Source organism: Labrus bergylta, chromosome 19, assembly GCF_963930695.1.
Source record: "Labrus bergylta chromosome 19, fLabBer1.1, whole genome shotgun sequence".
Classification (NCBI taxonomy): domain Eukaryota; kingdom Metazoa; phylum Chordata; class Actinopteri; order Labriformes; family Labridae; genus Labrus; species Labrus bergylta.
Window position 1 is genome coordinate 20,743,676 of NC_089213.1, and position 20,222 is coordinate 20,763,897.

General features: G+C 38.4%; 1 protein-coding gene across 1 annotated transcript in view; it reads left to right on the forward strand.

Annotated features, from left to right (window-relative positions):
- LOC136177067 (CUB and sushi domain-containing protein 3-like) overlaps positions 1–20,222 on the forward strand; it is a 134,451-nt gene that overhangs the window by 96,852 nt on the left and 17,377 nt on the right. The window contains exon 4 of the mRNA XM_065947869.1: positions 11,344–11,456. Within this exon, the coding sequence (XP_065803941.1) occupies positions 11,344–11,456 (113 nt within the window). The remainder of the gene's footprint in view (positions 1–11,343; positions 11,457–20,222) is intronic.

Sequence of the window (20,222 nt, forward strand, 5' to 3'; positions counted from 1 at the left end):
GGTAGGACTATAGACTTTGATATAGAGGTTTAAACAACCATAAGGACACGAGTACATCTTTGTTGTTTGTTTTTTTGGAATTATTGTTGTCCATCTTGTGATTTGGGGATCTAGAAATATTTGGGGTTACAGTGATAAGTTTCCTTAATGCCATTGTAGAGCAAATTTAGGTTTCAAAATAAAAGTCCTGGTTTCAAAATAAAAGTAAATCAACTAACCCTTATAATATTTAAAACATTAATCAAAACAAACTAGTATTAACAAGGTCTAAACATAATAATAAAACCAAAAGTACCATAAAGTAAACAGCTTTAAACTAAGTAATAGGACCAGGTCCCCCAAAAAGATCAAAACAAAGGTTTTATTGTGATCATATTGTTGAATATTGTCTAATGTTTGTCTGTGTTGTGAAAGGAAAACAGGAATATTCTAACTGGTAAACCAACTAAAGTGGAAAAAAGAGTGAACCTAACTTCTGATGCGCTGGTCCAAGCTGAAATTCCTCTCATTGGCAGTATAGAGGTTTGATTGAAGTTTATACTTTATTCATATCTGTGCTCAGTATCCAAAAACAGAACCTTGGGTTACAGAAAGTGGCGAGCCAGCCAGGAGAATTTGGATTTATTGATTAGCACTGGTGACAACACAATACTAAAACTACAATAGATGCTATAAAATATGCAAATGTTAACGTTCAATACTCTTTAATCATTAATGGGTCACCTAATGTAGAATCTGATAAGGAATTAGTTGAACATCTGAAACAACAAGGCTCTATCGCTAAATTTGTTTGAGTCGATGCTCCTAATTCAAAGTTTCACGAACATGTAGTTGTTGAATACACAGATGATAGAGCTATGCAGACACTCAAACACGCGTTGCCAAGCACATTCCTGTCCAATGCTGAAGAGGGAGTCTGCTATCACCTGAGAGCCCTGGCAGATGTGTATGCACCTGAGGTAAGCAGCACCACTACTGCATCCTACCTTGAACAGCTGCAGGCAATTGCACAAGCAACTGGGAAGACATTAGAAGACCTCCTTTCAACAGAACTTGCTAAACTCAAGACAGTCTCTCGCACTGCTACCACAGATGAGATAGCTGATACAGCTTCTACGATGGATTCCACACAAGACAGGATCAAGTCCCTGGCTGTTAATGATAATACGGCAGTCCAGACCCCTGTGTATTCAGTTGCTGCACCTTCAGCAAACTTGATTGAGACAGAACCTTATGTTGATGGAAAATGGAACAGTCCATATGCAGTAAATAATTCTGCCAACCTCAGAAGCAATGATCTCAACCCCCCCGAAATACAGAGAGTAGTGGTGGAGCACATTGTAAGACTCCGATCTTTCCCTGGTAAGATACCACACCCCAACAGTGAAGTGGATTATGACACCTGGAGAGCACACGTTGAGCTCATTCTTAAAGACCCGGCCATATCTGATCTTCACAGAGTAGTCTTCTATCCCCAGTAGCTGATATAGTGAAACAGTTAAGACCTCAAGCTTCTCCCACTGACTACTTACAGCTGTTGGATTCTGCATTCGGCACAGTTGATGATGGCGAGGAACTGTTTGCTAAGTTCATGAAAATGCTACAAGATACAGGGGGAAAACCCTCCCAATACTTGAACAGGCTGCAGGTCACTCTTAGTCAGGCTGTGAGAAGAGGTGGTGTGGCCCATGCTGAACAGGATGAACACCTACAGGAGGCAGTATCCATTTTCTCCTGAGCGAACCTAACTTCTGATGCGCTGGTCCAAGCTGATTCCAAGAATGTTATCAACAAACATGTTAAGAGAAAGTTACTTTCTCTGATATTGTTCACCTACTTTATAGATACTCAGTGTTCTTGATTAAAGCATTATCTTCATCACACAGCAAAAGTTGGCAAAGATGAATATTAATAACCACCTACAATTTGGTCCTATTGTGCATCATTTTAAATCACAAAAATCAGCAAGTTCTATTTTCTTCATATTCATCTACAAAAACATTAAAGATTTTTTGAAATGTGTCCTCCCTGACATTTGTGTCAATTTGTGGGACTGACAGTTGGTGTGTGTGTGTGTGTGAATGTCCTCCCCCTTCATATTTCTCCACCTACATTCTCCCTCTGTCTCTTTCCATCCCATCTCATCCTCCCTTTCCTTCTGGTCTCCATCCATCCATATATATCTCTCTTTTGGCTGTCCCTTTAAGGTGCTGTCAGCCCTGACACCTCCCCTTTAAATACCAGCAGACATGCAATCTGTCTCTACCTATCTACAGAATCCAGGTGCACTTGCATGCAAACAACGTTTTTTTGTGAAACCTACATTAATGTGTGCACCCCTTCCAGTCTTTGCCTTCATGTGTTTGTTTGCCTCTTTCTCTGTATGCGTGTCAGGTTTAATAGTAAGTGATAGGTTAGCCAGCAGCCTAAACATGCTTTAGCTCAGGGGGGCAGCACTCACTATCTGTCTAACTGCCTGAGAGATGAGAGAGTGTGTGTGTGAGAGAGAGAGAGAGAGAGAGAGAGAGAGAGAGAGAGAGAGAGAGAGAGAGAGAGAGACAGAAGCGGTGGGAGGGAGGGAGCAGTAAGAACTGAAGATTCATCATTTAATAGTGGAAGCAACAACTATTTTTTGAACAATGAAAGGACTCTGTTTACTGTTACTATTGAAAGTCTAATGGGATATAAGAAGTCCAAGTTCTACTCTATAAATCCGGTAGGGCTGTGACAAAAAAACTATAAAATTAATAAAAATCAGTTATTAAAAGTGTTGGCAAAGAATTTGATTATCGATTTCAGCTTAAGCTGTAAACTTTGATTTAATCTTTAACAATGATGGTAATAATTGAGTGATTAACAAAGAATATGAAGATAAATCTTAAAGCATAATATCCACATTTTTGTTTAAAATATTTGAAAATATGCATTAACAGGCAACATGATTGGCAGTTCTCTATTCCACAATAACAGTTGGGCATTTAATGTGAGTTAGCTCATGTCAGGCTGAGTTTCTGCATGTTTGTCTTAGAACCTCTGGGGCTGACAGGGAGGTTAATCCACTGTTCAACCCCAGTCAGAGTCTCTCCTCTGGGTTGAGCTGAGAGCAGCCATGGTGCCTCTGTCACAAGTGATGGTGCCCCTTCCTTCAGGATACACCACAAAACGGCTTATCATCTCTGGGCATCTCAGCAATGCTAAGGGGGATTGGAGAAGATGGGTGTTTGCACTGCTGGGTGGCAATAAGTGTGACAATAAGTGACACAAACACACACACAGACGCACACACCAATGGCCTGACATACATATATGAACAGATAGATCCACAAGTGACATACAGTATATGGTAAGGGCTGCACATGCACACTGATGCAAAGTTTACTAAACACACACGCATTTTTGCGGGTCTGTATGGACCGTGAGACAAAAGCCATGCTTGCAGCACTGATTGCTATCTGCTGGAAGTAAATTGGTTTTCGTTCGTTCTGACCAAGCGGCAACCTCTGGTGTTGAAAAAAGAAGCCCAATACGGAAGTGCAAAATCCTACAGTTTGTCGAGTGTCTGCTCGAGGCTGGCTCCAGAAGCACCGGAGGCAGGGTTCAATATTAATTGGAAGATAGATTAACTTATTCATCATATACTATATATATATATGTGTGTGTGTATATATATATATATATATATATATATATATATATATATACACAAAGTAATATGTTGTGTTTTCATCTCACATACACATTTGTTACAGTCCATTTAATTGAGTTAATAAGGTATTTGGTTCTGTTGAATCAAATCACTGATTCCATGCTCTAGAACCACCGCTGCATTACAACAATACAAACTCAAAATCCACAACAAAAATCCAAGCGGAATAATTAGTTTGCTTTAACAAACAAAAACACTCTCGATTTAGTGGAGTGTTCAATGTTCATAACAACTGTTGAACAGAGTCTGTGTGGAGAAGTTCATGCCTTTGACCTTGTTTACAGCCTGGTTCAAAAGATGAATAGTCAGATTATATCATGTCACAGAGATGGCACACACTGTATGAGGTTTGAATTTTTTGATAACTCATCCGTTTTGATTTGAAAAAGGATAAACATTATTCACAATGAGGCGTGTAGCTGACTTGATTGACGGGCAGGTGCGATGTAACGGTTTGTCAAGAGGCTTAAAACCAGCCTCAGCTCCAGCACTCTGCTTGAAAGTTAGGTTGAGACAGAATTTCTAGCAATGGGACTCCAAGTCTACCTGCAGTAATGGGTGAACTCACTCAGACTTCGTCCATAATTAATACATTAGCTGTTTCTGACCCAACTTATGCGTCCAAGCATATGCATATGAGCTGTCAAGAGGTTTGCTTAGAGTTTTTTGTGAATTCATATTTTTATTCAATGTCATTAGATTAGTATTTCAGGTTTCCCTCACCTCAACAGATAGGACAGGGTTTTTATTCAATTTTCAGGGTTCGGTTTAATGCTTCTCTTTCACTGCCGCTGTGTTTTTTTGTTTTTATCCCATACTGAGCTAAAAAATGCATCTGTTTTCCACTCCCCATCTGTGATGAATGGTGCAGGTCAATGAGTGGGGTGTAAGGGCGACCTGTGTGCATATGTGTGCATATGTGCATCAGTATCTTCAGAATTTGTGAGTGTGTGTGTGTGTGTGTGTGTGTGTGTGTGTGTGTGTGTGTGTGTGTGTGTGTGTGTGTGTGTGTGTGTGTGTGTGTGAGTGACTAATTTAATGGATAGCATGCCACCACGGTCAAGGACCCCTTAAAACAAAAGAGCACACACATTTGCACACATATAGTCGTACTGAAGTACACACAGAATTCAGGGTGGGTAAAGAATGACTGATTTACAAGACACACCAGTGACTATTGACCACATAGGGTGTAACCTGAAAAATGACCGTGGTCTGTGTGTGTTTGTGTCAGTGACTATTGACCATATACGGTGTAACCTGAAAAATGACTGTGGTCTGTGTGTGTGCGTGCGCGTGTGTGTGCGTGTGTGTGTGTCACTCAGGGTAGTGATGTTAATCAATCACTCACTACAGACCCTGAACTTTGAACATGAGCAGAGGAAATAAATCTTCTGACATGAAGTGGAGGAGTGGGAAGGGGGAGACCAGATTTCCTTTTTCATAGAGGAAGATGCTTTTTCTTTAATTTAATGTATATCAATATGTATCTTATTTTGACCAACAAATAACTTTTTTATGGAATAAACATTTTAGAATTTGATTTGAAGAACTTGATAACCTGAAGTCTCCCTTTAAAAAACACAAAGGGTTGAGCATTGATGATAGTCAAGGAATACGTGCATCACACACATTGCTCTTTGACTCACCATGCTATACTGGCAGTATTTATTAGAGTTTTTGTGGTTGAGGTTCAAGGTCACTATTACCCCATTTTCGTCCCTGACTTGTGAATGCAATTTTCTAGCTAGGGCATTATTTTAGAATAGCTTGTTATTTATTTTCCTATTCATCCATCTGAGAGACCAATGGAGAGAGACGTCTCTGGTGTCATTTCGCTCGTGTGAAATATTGATGCTAAGGTGGCCATGTAAGGTGGTCACCTTACGTAAATATGTTTTTTATATAAAAGGGGATTCACTTTCAATGCTAATTTAACTTGGAAAAGCTTTTTTGTAAATTGGTCCAGTTTAGGGTTAGGGTTAGGGAAAAAATAGAAGGCGTCAAAAACGTTTTTTTCCATAGATACTAACAAGCTTGGAATGACAGAAAAGTTAATGACATGCATTTATTTGTTATTCGCATTCAACTATCTTTAAAGGCTTTATATGCAATTTTTTGATCCAGCAGATGTCACCCTTGAGCACCAGCATGAAACCAAAACAACTTGCGCTGCATTGCTGTGCTAGCATGCTAATACTAGCGATCTTTATTATGCTCGTATCTTCACACTGCATGTAACTTTACCTGAAATGAGCGTGATCTAGAAACACAGTTAAGCAGTGAGTACAGTATGTTATTCTTCTTTTCTCTAGTCCCTCAATTAAACAACTTTTATACACAAGGGGAGGAGTCAGCTGGCCGTCCCGGCGATGTAAACAAACTGAAGATAGGACTCTGAAAACATCACAGACAGTGGGACTCGGGTGTTACACCCATTGTAGACGGTCATGACTCAGAGTTATTTGAGTTCTATTACAATTAAGTGTGAATAAAGCCTTTAACAAAAAACAACAACATGATTATACTTATATTTATTGTGGCCTTTTTCAAGCCAAAGGAAACTGAACATTCACAGCCATTGTAGCCTAAAGAAGATTAACATCAACATTTATGCCTTCCTATTTCCCCATAGCATTTCCCCATACTTCAACACAGTAGTTCTGATATGGATGAATCATTGAGTTATATAAAATGCACAATGCTTTATTATCTATTTGGTTTGTTAGGTGTCTTTCACGAAATAACATAATCATGAACTCTAATCTGAAAACAAGCTAAAAGTAGAGAATTACATTTTTTTTGTCTCTATTAAAGACAATGGGAATAGTTAGAAAATAGAATGACGAGAGACATGAGGAAGGGCTTTGTTCCTCTACATGTAGAAAGCTACCTGCCTGTTGGGAAAAGGAAATTGACACAGTAAACATCGTCTAAGTGGAAAGAGTCAGGAAAAAGCAGGGACAGGCAAGAATAGACAGAGGAACAGGAAGAAGGGACTGCAGGAGGAGGAGGAGGTTAAGAGCATTTTGGTGTGGGGAGTCAGACATGGGGTCAGTATCAACTCAATAAAAAAATACTTAAATACACTAACACCATTTCACACACAACCACAGATGTACACACTTGCTCTTGCTCAGAGACTAACATGCCTGGGGTCACTTGGTGCTGCTGCTTTTATGGTTAGGGACTGACAGACTACACAAACTCCCACTAGCCTAGGGGAAATAAGCAGCTTTTAACATACAGACTCTAACACTGAGCTCCTTTCCACATTTATTCTGACTCTATTTAAAAAAGAAAATTGACCTTAATGTGGATGACATCAACTTAGATAAAAATGCTTCAGATGTGCTTAACTGTGTCAAATAATATCAGTAGAGTTTCTAAGATTCTCAGACTTTGCCTTTACAAGGATAGGACATAATCAGTGCTGACCAGAGTTACAAAATAGCATCTGCCACCCGCCAAATGTGGGGGTTTAGTTCAGTGGGGGGTGAATTTGTGCAACCTACTGGCCACAGTGATCAAAAGTATTGTAGGCTAAAAGAGGGGTTTGTGACAGAAACTATTTTTTCAATTGAATCCTTGTGTTTTTTCCACTCTCACTGTATGAGCAGAACCCGGCGGTCCTGCACACCCACTGACCACAGAGCTCCGCCTCCTTCTCGTGTCAATGTTTACAATGATAGGCTATGTGCTGAAATGGCTTGGCTCAGTGTCTCTTTAGTCTAGCGCAGCACCAATTAGCATCACCATTACAGTGGGTCTACCTGCTAAAAGTGTGTTTAAACTGATGTCTCAATCTCTTAAATCTGAGATGATTATGAGAAGTGAGCTGAGGCTGTGACTCAAGGTCAAAGGTGTGTCAATGTCTGTTTGAAGAATCAAATAATTGATTGATGCAATTTGACAGTGCAGTTCAAATATAGTTCAGATGTAATTCAATTTGAGAACTAGTTTTTCAACACCAAGCCTAAACTGTGATATATATATATATTTTTTTGTTTTTTACAGTTCATATCTTCAACCCACTTATTTCTTTTTCAGTAATAATGCAGTATTAATAATGAAAAATATCTTCAGCCTGCTGGCAATAAAGAGACCATCAGATACAAGGGAAGGGGAGAGAGATGAGGTAAAACAGAGAGAGGGGCTCTGTGTGTGTGTGTGTGTGTGTGTGTGTGTGTGTGTGTGTGTGTGTGTGTGTGAGAGACAGAGCAGGGAAAGCACTCTGTTGATATTAGCTAGTTCTTCATTCACTTGCTAATTTGATTCAACTCTATACATCTCTCACACACATGCACATACATACACAAGTATACATGTACACAAGTGCACACTCTCCCACAACAATAGACCTTGAACATCAGGCACCCACTGTTCTATCTGTCTTTCAGTTTCTGTAGAAGTACTTTGGCGTCACCTTGTGAATCTCAAAACACAAAAATGCAGAGATGATTTTTTTTTTTTTATATAAAAAGTGTGTACTTTGTGTGTGCATATGCGCTGAAAGTTTGTTTCTGTAGGTGTGAAGCATTACAAATAAGATATTTTAGACGAAGCGTAGGAAAAAGGGGAATGATTCAAGATTTATTTACCCATCACAGTATTTGCTGTTTTATGCTGGCTGTGTTTTATCAAGCAGCTCCTCATAATACCAAGAACACATTCACTGTTTTTTCCTTCCTTTCCATTTTCTCTTAAATGGCTTTCGGTAGAATACATCTTGTTTGCAAAGCTATACAAGCTACAAACACAATGGCAGCTCTTGCATCAATGAACGTGAAAAAGAAATACCAAAAGGATGCAAATATGAGGCTAAAAGATAAAGAAAAAGAAAAAATATTAAAGGGGATGTTAGAGGAGAGAACCAAAAATAGGAAGGCAACAGAAACTTACAAATAAAGATAAGATAAATATAGGGAACAAAGGGGGAGATTAAAGAGATGGTTTGAGGCTTTTACGAATTTGGCCGCCATTTGTTCTTTGTGTGGTATTGGGAGTAGTTGTGAGACAATGAAGAAATAGAAAGGGAGTTAGTCAGTTAAGAAATGAGCATCAAGAAGATCTAAAGGGCTGACCAAAAGAGAGAGAGGAAGCTAAAAACAATGGCAACATTTTGAAGAGAGGAGGAGGCATGCATGAAGGGCTGAAGCACAGAAAGGTCGTTTGTTAGCATAATTGTGAAAAGATGCACCTACAGGTTGGAATAAATTCAATTTACGAGCAGAACAAGGAGGAGGATCTGGTGGTGGCAAAGAAAGAGGAGAACATGGAAAAAAACAGATATGAGAGGTCAGGACAGGACGAACAATGAATGCATTATGAAAAATGGCAGGTGAGAGGATGAAAGAAATGAAGAGGAAGCTGAGAGATGAGAGGATGAGACAAGAGGGATAAAGTATGTCCATATAGCGATAAAAGCGAGGTAGAGGGAAAAGGATGAATAAGAGTTGAGAGGATGAGTAGATAAAGGCCAGGGAGAGAGGGTGGGTTTTCAAAAAAAAATGCAGTATTGGAGAGCTTAATACATTAGAAATGTTCTCACTAGAGGGTTGAATATGTCTCCTCTGCTAGTTTTTTTTTCTAAAGATTCCTCAAGTGCCTTTGTATTATGAAATATACGGCAATCTAAGGAGAAAGGAAACACAAAATAAGGCCCTCACAATTCTTACGGATGAGCATGCATCAAAAAAGAACAAACTAACTGAATAGCTTGTTCATTAATTTGGTCATAGGACAAAGTTTACATTCATTATGGTTATAAGCTATGGATGTTTTGTTTGGCTATGGATAAAGCTAGCATCCTTTCTCATTGGAGAAAAATAGAAGCAATAGCCAGTTAGTCTGCAGTTTTTTGGTTGTACATGAAGTGAAAAAGTTTTTTTTTCTTGCCTGTGGAGAAAGTGCATTTCTTCTATGAAAAAAGAAAAGATGAGTGAAACCGAGGGGCACGAAAGGGGTGAAAGAAGCAGATTACAAATTTGCCCTCAAAGATGATTTATGTGTTTACAAAAACCAACAGCTGTCAGTAGCCACTTGGTTATAGCCCTCCCTCAGTGGACATCCTGTGTACTTTAAATAGTATAAGAGATACACAAACACAAACTGAAACCACTTAATTTACTGTTCTTTTACCATTTGTCATTTTATTTTAATCCAAAGCAAATTGCACCCAGAGTGGGGGGGCATACAGAATTCAGAGGGAAACGCTGGGTATAGAGTGAGAAGAGTAATAAAAGTGAATATACTGTAGGTTCAAAAGAAAAGTAATGTAGAAAAAGTAGAAACAATAACATAGAGAGAGAGAGAGAGTAGAAAATAGGGGACAGAGGTGAAAAGGGAAGAAAGGTTCGCAAAGTAAAGTGTGGTGGGGAAGTCTAAAATATGGTTGCTGTGTGAATGCCAGGAACAGGTGAAGAAGCACTAAAGAGCAGGTGGAGAAATTGAGGTGGATAAATGCCACAGAGGGAAGTGAGGAAAGTGGGAAGGTAGTGTATAAGAGTAGGAAGAAAAAGAAGAAGTTGTGTGACTCAATGCCAGAGAAAATGATGGTACGGGTAGATTAAGGAAAGAGGCAGAGAAGGATGAAGAGGAGATAGAAGGCAGGAGGAAGCACAATAAGAAGGAAAAAGTGTAGCTGGAGGACAACAGAAAATGTCGCAGTGGCAGGAGGAAGGTTTGGCAATTTGCCATATCTGGGAAAAAAAAGCCATCTCCTCCTCCTCCTCCTCTCTTCTGCCTCCATTAATTAGGAGGAATCGACAAGCTTAAGACACAACTGGGCATGTATGGGGTAGCTTTTGTTTGGAAGGCACACTCAAACATGTGTAGTAAAGATTAAAGGCACCCTGCCTTTCTATTTGACTCCTGTTTTTTTTTTTGTGCACCTGTCTTTACACAAACCCATTTGGGTATTACTGGTAAGATGACAACAGCTCACCATGCTCATGGCCACACTTTGATTAAAAGCCCCTATTGAGAAGTGTGTTTTAGTGCAGCCTTTCTTTACGTCTTCAAATAACGGAAAGCTGTTTGTGCTCTGCCTCAGAGGCCCTGCACCAGGCAGCAGTAATGGTGAGAGGAAACCTTCGAAATTGGAGTGTAATCATGGGGTGTAAAAATAGTTAGACAAACAACAAGAAGGCATTCTGTATGCCTCACATGCAACACAGCAGAGTAGTTTTTGTGCATTTTGTGTAAAGAATGCAAACTTCTTGTCCAAAGCTTCACCAAACAAAAGATGTATTTAAAGCTTACTTGTTATTGTCTGAAAGTTTAACGCAGATTGACAACAGACTGTAAATTGCTCAGGTTTTTGACTAAATCACAAATTCCAAAAGATTTTCAGCTTTTGGAATTTTTCAACCAGTAAACAAAAGGTTAAATAAAAGATGTCAGTTGTGTTAATACTGTTTCAAATGTCTTCTTCATCCTTCTACTGATGCTTTGGTTTAATTGGTAAATGTAAAATATATCAATATGCTAATCCCCTTGCTGCTATATGTTAACAAGCTGTATGTCCTTTTATGTGGTCAACAAAAGAAGGGCTGATGTTTTTTTTCTCTCCTGATGCTTAATGGGTCTTGTGATATGTTGATAATGTCAACACTTTCTTCTCTGTGTTTGTACAGGCTAACAGGCTTCCAGGTTCCTGCCCCTGTCACCAGTACCGGAAATGTCTTCTCTTTGAGGTTGACCAGCGACTTTGCCGTCTCTGCACACGGCTTCAAACTCAACTATGAAGGTAAGAGAGTGCCTGTGTACTTTAGTGTTTGTATCTGTTGAATGAAGGGAACAAAGTAAATAACAAACCACTATGAGAGACTGTGGAGCAGTCTGGAGCATTCCCTGTCTGCTCTGAGGTTGTCAGAAGTAGTTTTACACATACAAACTACAATAATCTCAACACACGTGGTGTAGATTAAATGGTGGAACAATACATTTTTATTCATTTTAAAATATCATGCTACTTAGTCAGCCACACCTCTAATTCAGGTTATAATAGTAACATCTAAGATGTATGTACATTTTTGTTACATTTTTTTGTGTGGGTCCTGGGGGTGCTCAGCTTTTATTAGTAAGTAAGAGGGGCTCCAAGGAAAAAACACTGCCTTCAACCTATATTTATAATTGGTTGACACATTTTACCTACCGTATTTTCCGCACTATAAGGCGCACTTAAAAGCCTTTCATTTTCTCAAAAAACGACGGTGCGCCTTATAATCCGGAGCGCCTTATATATGGATCAATTGGTTAATTGGTTGATCCATACTGGTTGTACACGGCGCTCAGCGACACTGACTCGGATAATGACGAGAGGGAGCCGGGCATGTTGGATGCCGTACTCGCCCAACTGTTCAATTCGGACACTGAAGAAGAAGAATTCGAGGGATTCGTGGACGGGGAATGAACTGAAAAAGTGAGCTTTACGTGTTATACGTAACTGAACAATGTTGAGTTATGCACTAACGTTTGAATTAGCGGTATCAGACTGTGTTTCTTTTACGTGTTTACAACTGAACAAGGCTGGGAGATAGGGGATTGTGAATATGCACATTAACGTTTGAACAACGTTGAGTTATTGTGAATGCACTACGTATAAAACTACGTTTTGAGAGTTAAGAGAAACGTCAAAGAAATAATTTATTATTTGGGGAAATCGTCTTATGTACTTTTGTTTTTGTAGTTTTATACGTTACGTTTTATACGTATTTATATTTATATATTCACAATATCTCCCAGCCTTGTTCAGTTGTAAACACGTTCTATTCTATGCGCCTTATAATCCGGTGCGCCCTATATATGAAAACAGTTCTAAAATAGGCCATTCATTGAAGGTGCGCCTTATAATCCGGTGCGCCTTATAGTGCGGAAAATACGGTACATAAATCACTACACTACAGAGTCTCTAAACACACAATGCTATGTGTCTTTTCTTATTTTATTTTCAACATTTCAAATCATTGTATAAATTAAAAATTGAATGAATTAACAAGTGGATTTAGAGACTTTAGAATGTCTATGAATGTACCGTGTTCATATCAATGACACTTTTTGCAATGGAGATGTTTTCTATATAATCAACTGTTTTTTTAAACTAAAGCTATTACATGTTTTTACTGATTATAAATGCTAAATATTTGGACTTACATCTGTAGCGTTATACCTTTTTGTGTTGATGTGATTGCATGCTCTATTTTCAATTCAATTCCTTTGAGACACTATTCAGAAAGCTTTAAGGAGAACTGCCTTTTTTTCTTTTTTAAACTTCCTTTCACACTGCACAGGAAATAAGTCCTTTATGGTTGACAAGTTCATTCCTCTTTAACACTGGAGGCTGTCGAAATTTCCAAATCTGGAGAGAGGAAAGCATTGCACAAAATAGCTGCACACTTGAATCTCTCTGTTATAGAAGTTCAAGGACAGGGAAAGAGACAAGTTGTAGTGATATTGTGATGTCACATCATCAGTGTAGCTAATTTTAACCTTAATTTGATATCATTTTACTTCAGCAAGAACAGAAAAAGATTAATGGCAAAGATGTTTCATACAAAACACTGGATCATTGAGTTAAAAAATAGTATTTAATATGAATTAATCTTCTTATATTTGTTTTGTTTTACCCAAGGCGCATGAAAACCTGATCAAAGACAAAACATTTGATTTACTTCTGGAGGGGATTTGGCCTCTTCCAGGGGTATCTAATGCATCCCCCTTTTGCCCTCTTCCTTCAGGGCCTGAGTTAACAGCGTGACACCATTCTCACAGATGAAAGAAGAGATAGGAATGGTTGAAATTATGGTTAAAATTAGAAGCTACTAGTATGAGCACCATGTCCTGTGTGCATTTAAGATTCAGATTAGTTTCTGATAAGACAAACTTTGATGTCCTCAATGAGGCAGTTAGTTCTGGAGAATAAAACAGTAGAGAACAAAACTGTCTACAGCAGACACACGACACCGAGCAAACCAACACAACAAATAAGTTCACAGTTATGTAAGTCCTTGATATATTCAGTGCAGATCACTGACATGTCAAAAACAGGTTTGACAAAGTGCACAGTCATTATGCATTGCATATATGAATTCTCAACTTTCTAATGAAACACTCATGACTTATTAGAAAATGATTTTGCAATGTTAATGTTCAGAGATGCAGTCATGGTCGTGTACTAACTTTTTAGTAGATTGACGTTGATCCTGGATTAAAAAAAACAGTGTTTACACAGAATGTATAATAACCAAGGCAGCACTGCTGAGGGTTTTACAAAAAACATTACACTTTAATTGAGACTGTGGAAAGAAAATGAATACGTTATCAGAGAAGTTTTCTGAATTACAAGCACCAATAAAGGCTCTTATTCACAGGTACGGGGTGTTCACATTAAAGAAATTGTGTCTTTTGTTCAGGAAGTTGTGCCAATTTAACAATACAGCATCATGTATCATCATGAATTTCAATTAATGAAATCCTGCGTTATAGTGCTGGAGGTCATTCTGAAAAACAGTGCCCTGAGAGTTTTGACTAGCACTTTAAATAGAGCTGTCATGTGATCCAAAATCTGTTCTGGTGCAAAAACCCGATACAGTCTATGGGGAACTCGGTCAAAGCCACACAACTTCAGTCTTAGTGATATTACCTGAAATAAACAATAAATAAACAAAGTGATTAGTTACAGATTTATATTTAATTCTTGACAAACTCAATGTTTCATCAGGTACCTTGCCACTGATATCATTCAGTTAGTATGCATTACCTTTGCTTTGGTGTAAAGCGCTGGGTGGTGATCCAGCTGATGCTACATCAAGTTTGATGTGATTTGCACATTAGCTGCAGGTTTTGCAGACTGAGGATGTGTCTCTCTGAATAACTTCCTGATCCTTTTGGATGTGTGCCAAATGCCCCCCCACTTCTGACTTCTCTTGTTTTTTCGATGGCTGCACAGCTTTGCCGCTGTGTCGCTCTGCCAATGTAAAGCTAGTGTAGCCATCTCTTGATAAGCACGGCACATTAAGCTGGTGAACCAGGTGTCACTTTGCTTTTTGTTTTGGGCAGGTTGAGCCAAAAATAATACACTTCCCTTTTTTGTCGGTGAAAACAGAAACACCCAGTGTAGCAAACCCTCTCGATTAATTACCCTTGTGTTTGTGGGTGTTCATCTTGTTTATGTATGTGTCTAGAGCATCCCATAATGACAATATCACTGTTTGCAAAGTGCCTTGGTTGAAGACTTCACACATCTTTGGTCTGAGTGTGCATACATTTCTAGATCTGAATGTGTTTGTGGTGCTGTGTGTGTGTGTGTGTGTGTGTGTGTGTGTGTGTGTTGTTGTTGTTGTTTGTATATCCAAGCAGTTGTCCCAGATTTATTTACTGGCATGAATTTCTTCTTGCTGCTTATCTCATGTTCACGTGTTTGTGTGGGACATAGAAAGATTTTCTTTTTATTATTATTCTTTTTTTGATTTTGTATAGTTTATTCATCCCCAAGGGGAAATTCTGGTTTTACACAGGAGAGATGTCAGAGTGGGCGTGCTACACAGGGAGCTGGCACATCTCCAGCTACCAAACCAACTTCTATACTTTGTTCCGTACCGGGACCTGAACCGGCAGACCCTCAGGTTCCCAACCCAAGTCCTTACAGATTGAGTTACTCCCGTCCCAGTTTTCTCTCAGTAAAAGCATCCAGTGAACTTATCTCAAGAGGCCCTGCTGCTGATTCTTACAGCTGTGTGTGTGTGTGTGTGTGTGTGTGTGTGTGTGTGTGGGTGGGGTGGGCTTGGGGTGGGAGGCAGTGAGACAGAGAAGCAGGACCACACTTTGCATTTTCTAAAATAGAAATAATGCTGATGATCTTCTCTCTATATTCAGAGTGTCATACTATCCACGACTCACAGCCGGGCTGTAAATGTAACCAAGCAACAGGAGATTTCCTCAGAGGCATGATCCATCCGGTTTTTGGCAAGTCAGACTTAGTCCGTGTAATCCTTCTGTCTAATCTTTTACTGGAGCCAATTCAGATTTTAGATTTACGCAGGTAATACATAAGCTTTGTCATTATACATTTTTAGACAAGAACAGAGAAAGATACCTGCTTATGATTGTCATGGAAGTCTTTTTTAAGTTTACAGACACAACTTTATATTCTGAGTGAAACAATGTACGTGAACCACTTAATTAAGACATTTGCAAATCATAGGTCCCACTTCTTAATTTTTTTGTATGTGTGTGTGGGTCCATCTCTGTCTCTTTCTGTCCCTCTCTCATTTTTTCTTAATCAAAAGTTTTTTTTTACAGATAATCCATAAAAACATGAAGCAAACCTCATGAATCACAGATTTAAGTCACACATTTGATCGTTTCTTCGAATTGGACATAAAACAACATGTGTGTCCTGATAATGCCAATGAATGAACTTTAATGTAAAAAAAACAAAACAATAATGTGTCACAGATGAATGAATTTCTACTTATTCAGACAAAAACTTCAACCAGTACCAGTTAGAATAAATCGGAGAATAAGATCAAAATAAATGCATGAATTCAGCTTCGCACACAAGCCAAAGTGAAACTCTGGATTTACTAATAGACACAAACCCTTCACTTTTGAACAGCATCAGGTTTGAAACTCTAAGAAAAAGATCACAGACAAGCTTGGTTTCCTTTAGGAAGAAAGCTGGAAGAAGCTCACAGTTCCTTGCATTGAAATCAGAAGACATCATTTGGACATCTGACAAGAAAGCCTCAAGGTCATCTTGCTTTGGGGTTATTACAGGTACATAAAACTAATAGGAGTCCCTAGGGCAGACCGGGAATATGCTCCTGGGCTTTTTGTAACCCCCCTGGTCTGGGAATGCCTTGGGACTGTTGCCTCAGGAGCCCAAGAGGAGCTGGAGGCTGTTTGGACTGCCCTGTATCACCTGCTTGCTGCTTCATCTTGGAGCTGAATATGAATTTGTAAGAAAGGTTGAGCGACAGGATGGATTTACATGTTGTCCTGTGGGATCCAAGACAAAAACCTTGTTACGAAATATTTCCTCATAATGCAACAGGGATCCATGAAAAAGGTTCATTCTTTGAACGCTCTATAGGAAGGAATTTTGCATTCGGCAAGGCAAAGGTACCATGGTGTGACTCTATTCTTTTTAGTCTGTCTGCTCCGAGGGATACACTTTGATGTGATTGTTGGACTTGAACATTTCTTCGCCTTCCTCTGAAGACTGTCAGGCCATAACTAATTCATACACCAGCACTATACTATACATGAGTGTATGTGTGCATGTGTGTGTGTGGAACAGAGTGAGGAAGTGAGTGATGTATTATTTAGCGTGATGTTGAAGGCAGTTTGATATTGTGCTGATGAGACAGAATTACAGATTATCACAGCACTTAGAACAGTGCATTTGAGTGCATGTGCATCTGTGTGTTGTGGGTGTGTGGTAAGTGAGTCGATCTCAGCGTGATTATTGTTGATTGTTTTTCTTTTCATTTTTTTGGAATCTCCTCCTCTTCCTGTCTTTTTCCTTTTGACCTTGTTCAGCTTCACTCAACATCTGTCAATCCTGATTTACACATCTAGATTATACCGTATACCTTTAGCCAAGTGTTTTTTTGGCTTTAATGAATAAGGACTGGCATAAATGAAAATATATATACAAATGGGAAAAAAATAAGAAAAGTGGAGGTAATACAGTTCAGACCAGCCATTTCTTCTGTTTTTTAATTTGTATGCCACCCACTGATAATTGTATTTCATTGACACATCATAAAAAAGAGCATTTGCTGATTTCACCATCATATGTAAACAAGACATACACAACACATACTATAATTACATTATACATTTTTCTGATTCATCTAAGCAAGGGAAGTAGTGAGCTATTTGAAGTAGTTTTTTTATTTTTTTATTTTAAGAACAGGGTATGTAGATGGTAGATAAGGCATATGAGTGACATCCTACAGGCAGAATCTGACAATAAAGCAAGCCTTGAGATGCATCCCCTTTGAAGTATGTAGGAATCAGAGCACTTGTTTGTGCAGCACGCAGAGAAACATTGTGTTAAATATAGATATTCATCACCCACAGTCATACAACATACATTGAGAGTCATACATGTGTTCAGGGACATGAAAGTGCACAGGAACACAGAGATTCATACCCTACACACAGAGACACACAGCCCCCACGTGTAATCATTTTCTTCAGAACATGGACCAGCGAACACGTTCTTCATCCAAGAACATGCTACCATGTGACTTCAGATTTCACTTCACTCCCCTCATCCCCAACGTCTCCTCACTCCTGCTGTTTTTCCTCCTCTCCTCTGCACTTACAATATGTGATGTGCTTGTTTTTTTCCCTCTTGCCTGAGATATGAAAGTGCTTATTTTACCTTCATTTACACTTACAATACCAGAGAGTTTCTATAGGGCCTCCAGAGAAGATATAAACGTAGGCTAATTAAATATGGAAGAGGGCGAAAGGAATTAAAATAAATTCAATGGTAAATGGTAAAAGGTGTAGAACTCAAACACTTGCTTTTTTAGAATAAACAAAAGCAGGAACCACACACCAGACACCAATCAGGCACAATTAATTAAATCCATAATCTAATTAATTGATTGAATTCCTGAACTGTAGCTGAACTCTAAAGGACCTGGACAAATAAATTATTACTGAAGCAGGAAAAGTTACATTGGACGAAATAAAATTGGTGTTAAAGAAGTGATGACCTTATTTCAATCTGTCCACTCCTAACCTTAAATTCCATTGGGAGGTTTTCTAAGTGTACTATTGTAGACAGACACACGTTGATGTCAGTAGGATTGCTGGATACATTTTCCATTTGGGCGTTTATTCATCTGTTACCCAGCAGGAAGCTTACAGTCAATCCAGTGCACACTTTGTTGAATTTACTCCTTTAACATCTTCAAATAAACGTTTTTAGATCGTTTAGAAGCTGGTGCAACTAAGTGGTTAACTTCAATCCAGTCAGAGGTCAGGGCTTGCTATGTCAATCACCAATATGTGGACATTTTAATATTAATATTAATGTTGGCTACAGATACAACAAAGAACTGTATCTATGTTTCTTACCACAGCCCTTATATTTAACTAATGACAAACCAGTCAAAACCCCTAGAGAAATCAGTTACACATGTTTTCTGTTGAAAATACAATCACATAAAACAAAGTCATGTAATCAATTTTTCTTATTTTCTGGTGGCATTAAATAAATCCAATAATGATCAAGATTTGCTATGGTAAGGCAGCAAAAAAATACAAAACAAGGTGACTGTAGTTCACAGATTGTTTGCTTTACATGTTTGGTCTTTTTAACAAAATTGAAATAAAAGTATGTGTTTAGAGAAAATAACTATGTTAATTTATGCTTGCTTACCCTCTTGTGAATATTAGATGTTTGCTTCAACAAATTTGCCTTTAATGAAGGCTGTAAATCAGGTGTTTTTTTTAGAAAACAACAGAAAAGTACAGGTTTTTTTATTATAAATGTCAGATGAGTGAAAAGCTTAATTTTAAATTTTAAAATTGTTCAACTTTATAGATGAAAGTTAAAAAAAAGTATTTAACCAGACAGATTCAAAACGAAGTTATCACAGACAAACAAATTTCTAAATTTCTCTAAATTTTTACTGCTGTAGACTACAACAGTGCTTACAAGTGCTTTAAAAAAGAACAAGCAATGTCCTCGAGATGAATAGGAGGTCAGCCATATTCACACCTTTTGATTATTTTTCTTGCTCTAACTTGGAACTTCTTGTGTCTTACAAAAAAAGAATTAGAACAAAACTTTTTTTTTTAAATCATCCAAATCCACAAAGTGTTTCTTTGTTCCTTTTTTATCTGATGTTTTGTATCTTTTGTTACATGTTTGGCCACCACTTAAGCTGTTTTCACATATGCTCTCCTGAACTTTTCTAGAGGTATTTGGAGGACTTCTGACCTCACAGTGGGGGACTATTCTGTTCGGACAGGACGTTATAATTAGATTTATTTATATAAATGCTATCTGTATATTGACCAAATCAGAATATCCCAAAAGAGTTGAAAAAAATACTGGTGAACAGAAAACATAAAGTTAAGTTATATGCACAGAGAGTTTACCGGTAACGTGCTTACAGTCTGTGGTTGTGCACAGATCACAGGGAATAAACTTCACCAACCTCTCTCACTCGCTTGAGTTGAATTCTTCTGATTATGTTCTCACATCAGCTCACTCGGACTTTCCGCAGAAAAAAAAATACAAGGGGGCTGACAGGAGAAACTCCTGATAGAAATGAGAGTGAACAATTCCGCTGTTTGCACTCACACGTGCAGTGTCTCCTGAAAATATCAGAAGTTTTTTCAGGAGTTTGGTGAAAGTGTAAAAGCAATATGAATTTGTTTGTTTTTTACATTCATCTGCCATTGAAGTTTTATGCAGTAATGAAGAGAGGGGAGATCTGCTTTCCTTATATGATCAGTCTCTAAAAGATTGAAAAGTTGGGAA